The sequence below is a fragment of the Myodes glareolus genome, chromosome 14 (assembly GCF_982192425.1).
Source record: "Myodes glareolus chromosome 14, mMyoGla1.1, whole genome shotgun sequence".
NCBI lineage: Eukaryota > Metazoa > Chordata > Mammalia > Rodentia > Cricetidae > Myodes > Myodes glareolus.
In genome coordinates, this window is record NC_142039.1 from 16251504 (window position 1) to 16263567 (window position 12064).

The 12064-nt window shown below is 45.0% G+C and overlaps 1 protein-coding gene across 6 annotated transcripts in view; it reads left to right on the forward strand.

Annotated features, from left to right (window-relative positions):
- Frmd4a (FERM domain containing 4A) overlaps window positions 1-12064 on the forward strand; it is a 601861-nt gene that overhangs the window by 490805 nt on the left and 98992 nt on the right. For all 6 annotated transcript variants that reach the window (XM_087896367.1, XM_087896368.1, XM_087896365.1 and 3 more), the window contains one exon: window positions 11584-11640. In XM_087896367.1, coding sequence (XP_087752493.1) covers window positions 11584-11640 — 57 coding nt within the window. The remainder of the gene's footprint in view (window positions 1-11583; window positions 11641-12064) is intronic.

The following is a 12064-nucleotide window of genomic DNA, read 5'->3' on the forward strand; positions in this document are numbered from 1 at the left end:
ATTTTAAAGACAGTTCAGTCATTTTCTTCTGTATCCTGTAGAATGTCTCGCAGACTCTTTCATGAATCAGGAACCCTGAAAGACCATCTTACCTTTAGGCAAGTTCAGCATTCCTCTCTCTGCAGGTTCTTCATGTCCAGTTTATGCAACAGTCCTTGCATAAACATGGCAAGAACAGTTTCTTGCCCACATGGCTATCAAACTCCTTAAGGAGCCTCTTCGATGCCCACCTTCCTCTTGAAGTAGCTGGTGCTGCCAGGAGCAGACGTGTCTCATTGTCCTGAAAAGCCCTAAGTTAGTAAAACATTTAAAATGCCATATTCTGTAGTCTTTGAAAGATATGAAGAATGCCTATCAAACTGAAATATATCTCTATATATCTAGAAAATCTAACTAACATGACTACAAGCTTGACTATTATTGATGATTATCCATTAACAACCTATATTTCCTAACTATACATTACATTTTTAAATGAACTACACAATCACAATACCTTAATCAAGAGTAGAATACATATACATATAACAAAATTGACTTTAAAATCCATATCAAAGGAAATTATTCATATCTATATCATATCCCCCTTTAAATGTAAAAGAACATTTATAAACAATATTTGGAAATGTGGACGTAGTTATTTCTCTCCAAACTTCTTCCTGCTGTATGGGGGCGCTGTTAATTAGTCTTTTATGGTATAACCTGTGTGCTAGATTCATTTCAGTCGGCAGTTGAGCAAAGTAATTTTTTGAGGGTGTTCACAGCAATCTTTCAGGAGGGCGTGGTCTATCATACCATACTGAGATAGAAACAATCCATAGGGTCTCATCCTCTGTGAAAAAAAAAAAGACCCTCTCCAAAGCATCATATCCTTAGACCCAAATTTGGAAGTCATTATACCCTTATGATATCCATTCTGGTTTAGCTTGGCAGCACATATAATGAAATGTCTCTCTGTACTTAGCTCCTTCACAATCAAAAATTTTAAAGAAAACACAATGTACATAATCCAGACTCTCTGTGAATTTTCCATTTTTACGTAGCTTATTTTCCTTTATTTCTTTTAATCTATAACTATCTGTACTTTGTCTCTTTAAAGACTTTACCCTTTTTTTTAAGGCATTAACTTTATTCTCTATATTCTTTTTCTTCTCTCTCCCAAGCCTACGTACAGTCATCCAACATTGTGACCCATTTATAGGTCTTGTATGTCTGAATCTGTCCTATTGTGAATCTGTAATACTTTTAGTATCCAGGAGCACTTCTTAATATGCTAAGCAGTTCTTAAAAACTTAAGTTGCACCATGTAGAGGCAATATGGTACCGCCTATTTCCTGCCCAGTTTAAACCTTAACTGCGCTTTTATTATGATAATTACGATCGTTCCTCCCTGAGGTCAGCACAGTTTAGCATGGCCAAGTGGAGCCAGAGCCACTCCAGCCTCAGAGTCCCTCACAGTTCCAAACACACAGCAGGTCCACATTGGAGCCGCACTCAGCAGTTTAATTCTGAGACTGAGCGTGCAGCACAGAAACTCTCTTCATCCAAGTTACAGCCAAATCCGACGCACAGAGCACTGCACAGCCTGTAAACATCTTTCTGTATGGCGGCAGAAATCCGCCATGCTCTCCCGTCTGCCTAAGCCTGGTCCCACAGTCTGCCCAGGTCTGGAGAGCATGCATGGTCTCAGAGTATTTTCCTCCCGACCTCAAGCAGGCACACAAATGTCCGGGCCCAGAAACGCTCCATAGCCGGAGTTTGCACCGGCAGCAGGACCCAGGAAGCCAGAGTTTAAAATGGCGCAGCTTTTTTTTCTACCACTGATGCTGAAACAGGAAATCTCTCTACAGCACGCCCTAGCAAACAGCAAAATCTGTGTTAAACTCTCTTTACCTTATTTTTAAGCTCTCTCAGGTTTTTAAGTGGATTTAGTTACCACGTTGGGTGCCACTCTGTAGTAGGAGCAGTGGGCTGCATTCCCGCCCGGCTAGCTTTACCCGAAATAATTACATGAAAACTGTATTCTTTTAAACACTGCCTGGCCCATTATCTGTAGCCTCTTATTGGCTAACTCTTACATATTGATCTAACCCATTTCTAATAATCTGTGTAGCACCATGAGGTGGTGGCTTACCAGGAGGATTCTAACCTGCGCCTGTCCTGGAAAGGAGAGTCATGGTGACTGACTGCCTCTGCTTTCTTTCTCCCACAATTCTGTTCTGTCTACTCCACCCACCTAAGGACTGGCCTATCAAAAAGGCCAAGGCAGTTTTTTTATTAACCAATGAAAGTAACCCTCCTCCATCACTCTCTCCCTTCCTCCCTTCCTTCCCCAGGAGTGAGAAGGCACAAGTATAGTAAATTTGTCTCTACACCCTTGTAATTTCAGAGGAAAACAGTCATAATCTCCCTAACTTGCAGAAGGTTAACTGTTTGCGAGCAGGGCTGTGACTGCACACTTGCAGTGTGGACTTGCTGACAGCCTGTGCGGTCCAACAGCACTTACATTTTTACTGCCTCCGGTGACAGGGGGACAGTGGGGGGAAATTTATGTGCAGGAGATGAAGAAACATGTTCTAAGATTATATGCCCAGTTCCAAGGACAGTTCCATTGAGATGCTATGTTCCCTGAGAAAAGACTTGCAAGCCAGAGGAATTGTCCTGCCAACCCTTGCTCCTATGCTCTCCTCCCTCTTTGAATGGGACCTCTTATGACAGCTGGGGAGGTCACCTAGTCACCCTGTAGGAGGCAGCCCACCTGTCACACATGACAGACAGGAGAGATTTGATAAACATGGACTCTTGCGATCTTCCACAGCCAGGCTGTGAGGTGAATCCTGCCTTCTGAGTTCTGCACTGACAACTGAAATCACTGTCAAAAATTAGTTTGAACCACCAGACATGGTGGTGTACGCCTTTAATCCCAGCACACAAAGGCAGAGGCATATGGATCTCTGTGAGTTTGAGGCCAGCCTGGTCTACAAAGTGAGTTCCAGGAAGCTAGGGCTGTTAAACAGATGAAACCCGGTCTCAAAACTTAAACTTAGTGTTGACCTAGTATGACCAAAACCCAAGGGTCACATTCTCAGTGTCACATAAACCAAGGCAGTTTCAGCATTCAGGAGTTAGAGGCAGGAGCAGAAGAAGCTCAGGGTCATTCTCAGCTACTAGCAAATATGAGGCCAGAAAGAGGAGAGAGAGGGGAGGGAGAGAAAGGGGGAGAGAGGTAAAGAGGGAGGGACAGAGGGAGGGAGGGACAGAGGGAGGGAGGGAGGGAGGGAGGGAGGAAGGAAGGAAGGAAGGAGAGAAGGAAGGAAGGAAGGAAGGAAGGAAGGAAGGAAGGAAGGAAGGAAGGAAGGAGAGAGAGAGACAGGGAGAGAGAATAAAAGTTTAAAAACTAGTCATGGAGAGATGGCTTGGCAGTTAAGAGCACTTACTACTCTTGCAGAGGACCCGGTTTTGGTTCCCAGCACCCACTTGGTAATTGACCACCTCCAGTAACCCCAGTTCCAAGTGAGCCAGTGCACTTTGTTGACCTCTATGGGCTCCTGAACACATATGGTGCACATTCAGGCAAGCACATACCAAATACATAATAGTTTCTCTTTGTGTAGCCTTGAACCTTGATTGTCTTGGAACTAGCTCTGTTACCAGTCTGGCTTCAAACTCACAGAGATCCACCTGCGTCTGCCTCCTGAGTGCTGGGATTAAAGGTGTGCACCACCACTGCCTGGCAAAATAAATGATTTTTAAGAAAGAGTCATTGCATTAATCTCCCTACAAAAGTTAAATTATAAATTGATGTCTTTTTTTAAGTTTTATTTTTAATTTAGGTATCCAATGCTATATTTACGTAGCATATTTAATGTTATTTTAAATTTCAGTGTTTGGAAATTTACACTCACAAATTTACAGGTCCTAAAGGTACAAAGAAAATTAGAAAGTTTTTTATTTAACTTTTCTTTTAATGAGCTCCTAAGGAACTTCCATTCTACTACTCAGAAGAGTCGCTGGTATTTATTTGCTGTGGGCAGGAGAACCTAAATGTTACTGCTCAGAAGGGCAGGTGTGTCGTTGCAAATCTCACAATCAAACCGTGTAACTTTCCACCCTTTGTAATCCCACAATTAAATTGTGCTCAGCCTCAGTGTTGATCACATTCAGTCTCACTGAGCCCCTATGCCCCAAGGTCTCCATCCACAGATGAAATGAATTATGCTTCCTAGGACAAGAGGGAAGTGGCATGCCCATTTCTCCAAGGGGATTTCTATGATGACTTTTTATTAGCTGCGACTGACTGGACCCATGACCGAGGAACAGAAAATTGCTTTTGGTTGGTGACTTTCTAAACCCGTCGAGTCTGGTGCTTGTGTGTGTGCAGCCAGAGCCGCCAATAGTGACAGAAAAGGACAGCCGGAGCCAGGTGTGGTGGTGCACTCCTGGAGTCTCAGAACTGGCAGCTGAAGGCCAGAGGGTCAGGAGTTCGAGGTCATCCTCAGCTCAGTAGTAAGTTGAGGCCGGTGTGGACTACATGAGATCTTGTTTCAAAAGTCGAAGAAGAAAGGAGGGGAAAGGTGAGAGAGGGGGGAAGACTGGAAACAGAAAAGCCCCTGTTGTATGTGTGTTGAAAGGTCTCATCTAGCTTTCTTACATCTGCCTTGATCCAGGAGCTTCACATAGGCATAGTTTAATTATTCTTGGACCTCATTGGCCTCGTAGGTCCAAATGCTATCACTCTTGTTGATACTGAAATAAATTGTCTATAGTAATGAGCTTCAAAGAGCTTTGTTAATGAACCTGTGATGTCATTTCATCTGTAGGTGGGAGAAACAAAAGGCAGGATCTAGTCCCACAAGACGAGAAACCAACATAAATATTAGCCTCAGACTCACGGAACTCCCTTCCTTATCTCTCACTTTGGCTGCTGAAGATGTAACGCGTGTGCTCGCATGACCAAGAGCATTAAAACAGGGACAAGGGAGGACTGTCTCTTTCAACCTTGCAGAAACGTGCGTAGACTTATCATCTTGGCAGTGTGTAGCAAACTTGGAAAGAACGGTTCCGTAGGACCGTGATGTATGCCGTCGAAGGTGTATACATAGCATGAGGAACCCCAGGGCCGCGAAGGCACAGTGAGAGTCCCATGGGAACGGCAATGTACTTCTGTGGATCGTGAGACTGGCATGACATGACTTGACTGCTGAAGACCTGGCAGAGGGCTGGCAGAGAGGAGCTCTCCAAGTCTGCAGGTCTTATCCGTGCCCAGACACAGCTCCATATAGTCATTGTGAGTTGTGTGATGAGGCCTGGCAGCCATGCAACCACAAGAAGGTAGGCAGGGAGGTCACCTACACACGACCTCATGCCGCAGTTTGGTGCTATGCGCCGTATTAGTCAGGGTTCTCTGCAGAGAAACAACCGGACACTTTACTGTGTCCGGCTGGCCTGTGTGACTGAAGGCTGAGAAGTCTGTGATAGGTCTCTTCCAAGCTAGAGCCCAGAAAAGTTGGGTTGTGACTAGAGGCCTGAGAACCAGGGAGGCTAGTATTGGAAATCTCATCCCGAGGGAAGAAGAAAGGGAGATGGAACGTGCTAACTCAGACAGTGAGTCCTGAAGCTGGGTGTGGTGGTGCGCCCCTACAGTCTCAGGACATGTGCGGCTGAGGCAGAAGAAACATGAGCTCAGAACTGCTCTGAGCTATGTAATAAATGCTAGGCCAGCCTCAGTGACCCTATCTGAGCATCCTTCGCCAAAAGTGCGGGAGGAGGAAATAGCAGGAAATTTGCTTTTCCTCCACTTCTGATTTTCTTCAGGCCCTTAAGAAATTAGGTGACAGCCACTATTTTTCAGGAAGGCTATCTAAGTCCAGTGATCCACATGCTGGTCTCACCTGAAAATGTGTCTGTATATAGTATTTAAGCTGGACACTGAGACAAATCCAAATAAGAGATAAAAAGTTCCTATTACAAGGGTAATAAATTACAACCATTATCTGCCTGTGGCAATAGACACAGTACTGCTCTTCAAGACAGTTCGCTAAATACTAAAATACTAATACCATCAATGCTAAAACACACCAAAGAACAGAGGCAAACTCTGTGGTTGGGACTGTCTCTAAATATCAGTGAGGAGAAATAAATAATATTGAGATAGCATTTCCAGTGTGTTTGCAGGTTCTGAATCGCCTCTCCATTTGTGTATCACCAAATTCGGCAAGAGAATCAGAAAACTTGTTCTTCATGTTCAGTGACGAAGTAATTGAAACAGAAAGGACAGTGATGTTGCATGTTTCTGGGCTGTTGGGAGCGAGGGGAGAGACTAGAACTCACTTGCGGGTGAGACTAGTGGTGACCTTAGGAAGACCACCAGACATGATCTTCCCATGTGTTATGGGCAACGGTAAAGTTAGGGTAAGACTGGGTAAGGATTGTTAGGAAATCCCTCGGGATGACCAACTAAGGGATTCTGATTGGAGTTTGCCAATGTCATCCTCCCTTTTCTGAAGTCGTTCCTCGTGGTTTCTGTCCTGATTATTGTCTTAATTTCTGCTCCTGTTGCTGTGATAACACATCCCGTCTGACAAAGATAACTTTAGGGTTTATTCTGGCTTTCGGTTCAAAGGTTTCCTCCGTCACAGGGAAGACTGGCCAAGCCTTGACAGAGTTGATCATATCACATCCAGAAACAGAGGGATGGATGCTGCCCTTGGCTCCCTTTCTCCGTGCATCCAGCCCAGGATCCCAGCCATGGGAAGGTGCCACCAACAGAGCTGACCTTCCGGTCTCAGTTAAGGTAGTCAAGCTAATCCCTCACAGACATGCCTGGAGGAGGCCTGTCTCCAGGGCTGGTGTGCACTGTCAAGAGGACACTCAACATTAGCTATTGCAGTCATCTCACTTGTTATATGGAAAAGTTGGGCTTTTTCATCCTAACCACAGAGGAATGCTTTCCGTTGAGATTCTCGGTAGGACGCGAAAAGTACCGGCAAACCCTTCTGAACCACTGGTCAGGAAGAACCGACTAAGCATTATGGGAAAGTACCCATAAGCCCCGTTGCGTGGGGGTATTTGTTTTGAACATGTCACAATCCTCTGTTGGAAATCTTCCCCAGATAGTTGATAGCCACCATGAAGCTGCTGATGGATGCCAGCAATCCTCGTTGTCACTTCTGATAAAGCAAATGCAGAACAACGGGACATGCTCCATCTCCATCTACACTCTGAGAATACACACATGCATGCCTGCACACACACTCTGAGAATACACACATGCATGCCTGCACACAGCAGCAGGTAACCACATTCTGTCATTCAATACCATTTTCCAAGGAGCAAAAAAAGGGACACCCATCATTCAGTAGTAAGGGAAGCAGGGGCTCAAAATACATACATCCTGGCCCCAGTAGCCAAAAAAGGCAGCATTCCCCCTTGATGTAAAATCACCATGTGTCCTCCACCACCCTAGGTTCCCAGGCAATATTCTAGTCAGGAAATGACCCAACAGAAACCCCTCCCCCTCCTCAGATTGCTCTGGAGGCCCCAGGGCTCCAGCACAGAGCTATGAATGGAATAAGTCTGCAGGAATGTCATTGGACCAGCCTTTGCAGATGGCCAGGTGGAAGCCATTCAGATCTTTCTTGAAGAGCCTCCTGCCTCTCCTCACACAATCCCCATTTTGTCTTCTGTCAAGGGAAAGCCTGGAGCTCCAGGAAACTATGTGGGGTTGTACACTGTTCTCTTGGTCAGTCAGTCTGTTTCCTCTGCTGGAAAAGCACATGAAGCGGGCCACCTCTGGCTCACCGGGGAAGCCAGCCGAGGGAAAGGTAGAGTCATATTTGATGTCATGTGGCAGCTGGGACCTGAGGGTAAGATCCCTGGAACCCCTGCTAACTCCTCTATAGCAAACTCGGTTTTCATGGAAAACTCGGGAAGTGAACAGAAAATCAAAGGTTTTGCTTCTACAGAAAAATCTTAGAGATGCAATCACTTAGGAGAAAGAAATGCAAAGGAGATTATTAATTGTGATAAAGAAATAACAAGGATATTAAAACAAAAGGTAGAGAAAGTGCTTTGCAGAGAGGGGGCTGGGGGAATAGGCAAGACTTTCCTCAACAATTGAGAACTTGTGTTCCCACCGTTCAGGTTCCGTTCTCATATACACTCTCTAGGTTGACTCCTCTGGGGACATCCAGGGATTGTTAAATTCAATAAATATTAACAAAGTAACAACACAGCTTTCCAAATCACGCACAGCTTTGGAGCGTGTGCAGGCTCTGAGGCATCTCCTCCTGCCTCCCTTTCCTCCATTGCTGGACACATTCTAACTCTGGGTGTTTTGTCATCTCTTCACCTGGAGGGAAAAGGAGAATTTACCCTAGTTAAAGACATTTGTTTCCATTCACCCTGAGGACAGCTACAGTGAACAAGAACTTGCCTAAACCAAGCTAGGCTGTTGTTGGAGGCTTCACTGTTGCCGGCTGAGCACTGTGGTTAATATTCGCCTACAGGACCTCCTGGGACCACATAATGGGTTGTGTGAAAGAAAAGGCCTTCCTTCCTTTCCCAGACCTTGGCTTCCCAACACAGACACTTCGATCTCGCAAAAGACTCAAATTATCAGTCACACCGTATGCTCCTGCGCAGGGCTGTCTGCCAGCGGTTGATTTTGAGTTACACATGAGATAAGCCTCCCAGATGGTGTTAACCATTAGCCCACTGTTGACCATTCGCGGCTTCGTAGGTGTAAATGTTTAACAGAAGGGCTCACACATGCAAACACACACGCACACATAGCAATATGCTCTAAGTACTGTGCGCTCTAGTGAGCTGATTGGTGGGAAGAGAAATGAATAAAGAGAGAGCAGAAATGATCTATGGTGGAGACTGGACAGTTTCTGTGGAAGTGTTTGTGCACTGCTGTATGACTTACATTTTGATGGGAGCTAGTAATCCCACAATTGCCATTGCAAACATTCTCTCATATCACAGCTCTGACAGGGCCGATGAATTATAGAGGCTCCCGTGGCTGGTGGAGCCTAAGGAATGACTGTCCCCCATTCTTCCATATGGTGGTTAGATGTTGTTGCATCTCTTGAGCTACACTTCTGAGACAGCTCAGTAGCAACTATCTTTATCTATTTTTGGAATTCCTCAGCCTGAGAGACCATGAGTAAATCCCTTCTTCAAAAGATGCAATACTGCTCGAATATACTGTCATGAATTACGGTGGATAATTTTGGACGCCCCCCAACTAATTAAAAAAAATCCATATATCAGAGTTTGGCTGGTAGTTCAAATAGCTCTTAATTTAAATCACTTTTTCATGCTAACTTCAGTCATAAATATTGTTCCAAGAGGGTGCTGGCTGGAACTGAGACCTTCTTAACTTGGGAGGGGGCAAGTCCTAAGTGAGGTCATATATTAGAGAAGTGGTTCCCAGCACAATGATGGCCATTATGGTCCTTGTGACTTGAGGCAAGCCGCTTTATATTTTTGGATTCCCGTCCTCAGTTAAAGGCATGGTGCCGAGCTAACTGGTCTCTAGGTCTCTCCTAGCTTGTCCTCTTGGTCTGGACACTCACTCTCAGATCTAGTGATGATATGGAATGAAAAATGAAGATGTGCTAGACATGGTGGCTAATGCCTTAATTACAGCACTTGGAAGGCTGAGGCAGGAGGATGCCCATCATTTAAAGCCAACGGGAGCTATCAAGTGAGACCCTATTTGAAATAAGAAAAGGAGAAGGAAGTGGTGAGAGAGGAAAGAGGAAGGACAGGCTTTCTCCTCAATCTTGACAACAGAAAATGACATGGGTTAACGTCTTGTTGCATGCTAATGGACCTGAGTTTGTCTCTAACAGGTTACATATAATATGGCATCCCTCACTTATAAGTTCATTAAGAGGGAGGGCCATGTCAAGTGTTTATCACAAAAATAGATCTTTTGGGGACTAATGGGCAGATGTATTGTGGTGATGGTGTCTCAGTGGGTAGGCCTGCCTCCAAAGCCATCATGTTGATATGATAAACGCACAGACCTTTGCACATGTTTGAATTAGTGCCTCGGTGGTGCTGTTCTTACAGACATAGGAACCCAGGCCAATGCCGCTTCATGGCAGGGAGGACTCTGATAGATGTGGGAAGTAGTTTTATTGTTGTGCAGGCACCAAGTACATTTATACAAACTACGGTGACTATGACATCACTAGATGATGTCATCTTGGACCACTAGAGTGAACACATGCTGGCATTGATGGGAATGCTCCTACTTAGAGTCTAATTACATTGGATTTAGTTTTTCAAAAACAAAGAAGATTTTATTTTTTAAGGTCATGCTCCTAGATTGCAACCAACTGATGAAGACCTCAAAGAACAGAAGAATATTAAAATTAAACACCAGACTAGCAATGACTAAAAAAACCTTCATTAAGATAGAAACATTATAGGTAGTGCTGAAGAGATGGATCAGTGGTTAAGAGCATTGCTTGTTCTTCCAGAGGTCCCAAGTTCAATTCCCAGCAACCACATGGTGGCTCACAACCATCTGTGGTAAGATCTGGCCCCCTCTCCTGACCTGTAGGTGTACATGCAGACAGAACATTGTATGCATAATAAATAAATATGTTTTTTTAAAAAAAACATTATAGATATATAGTAATGTGAGAGCCACTAGCCACTCTGAGCTCTGAGCACATGAGAGAGCATGCTGGGTGCCCCTGAAGAGCTGCACTTTTGGTCTTGCCTTGTTTGCCTTCCAGCCGAGTTATGATCCCTTTGTAACGTTTCTTTCAGTGAAGTCTCACTACCAGTGCTAAGGCAGAAACTGGAAAGAAACTGTAATGGGGCTGGACAGGGTTATGAGCCCTTGAGTCACAGTGCTTAAGAGGCAGAGGCAGGTCTGAACTCTGGGCCACCCAGGCAGGGCTACACATGAGACCCTATCACAGAGAAAAGTTCAAAATGTAACTTTGGCTACTGAGCAGCTGTATTCCTGTGATGAATAAGATGAGCAGGTTTGTGGCTGGAGAGATGGTATAGTGGCTGGGAGTACTGGCTACTCTCCCACTGTGCTTCCCTCTCTCCCTTCCTTCCTCTCTCCCTACTCCCCCTTACACACGCACACACACACACACACACACACACACACACACTCCTTCTGCATGCATGAGCAGGTGTCTGCAAAGCTGGGCACAGTCCATCCCGACTGCCTCATCCAGAATTGAAGACGATGTACAGGCTTCTTTGGAAAGATCTTGGGGAGTGTTCAGGATGGAGTCACTTGGAGGAACTGTATAAAGCACCAAAGACACTCTAAAAGTTTTGAGAATCTGGGGAATTCCCAAGAAAGACCAGGTCTCTTCCATGGGAGATGCTGTAAGGAAGCTGTTTAGTGCCACATTACAGAGTTCAGTGACACATGCCTAGAATCTGCACACTTGGGAGACAGACACAGGAAGGTTGTGAGTTTGAAGCCAGCCTGGACTATACGGCAAGATCTGTATTTTTAAAGTTTTTAATTAATTAGTTGTTCAAAACTAAGTAGATGAAACATAAGACTCACCTTGATTTTTTTTTCCCTTTCAGGAGCTTATTGATGTTGACAGTGAAGTGGTGTTTGAACTGGCTTCCTACATTTTGCAGGTGAGTTGCTTTACGTACACCCAAAGGCAATGCGGCTGCTGGGTCCCCTGTTTGGCTTTCTGACATTTTCTAGTCACGGGTGAAGGAGGTATTAGGAAGGCTGATGCCATGACCATATTAGAGGTTTGCACTATTTCAGAAGTTCAATACTGTTTATCATGAGACCTTGGAGGAAAGTTATGTGTTTAATCTGCACTCATTTGATTCTCCAGTTCCCACGTTCTTAAAGCTTGGTGCCCTCTTTTGCCCTGAGAAAAACCAAATGTTCACATGGCCTCTGACTTCCAATCCTTTGGTGCAGTGAGGAAAGAGCTCACATTCAAAGGGGACAGGAGAAGTAGACTGTCCTATCCCGGCACAGTGGCATGCACCTGGAATCCCAGCTGCTGTGGAGGTTGGGCCAGGAGGGCAGACTGCAGCTGCC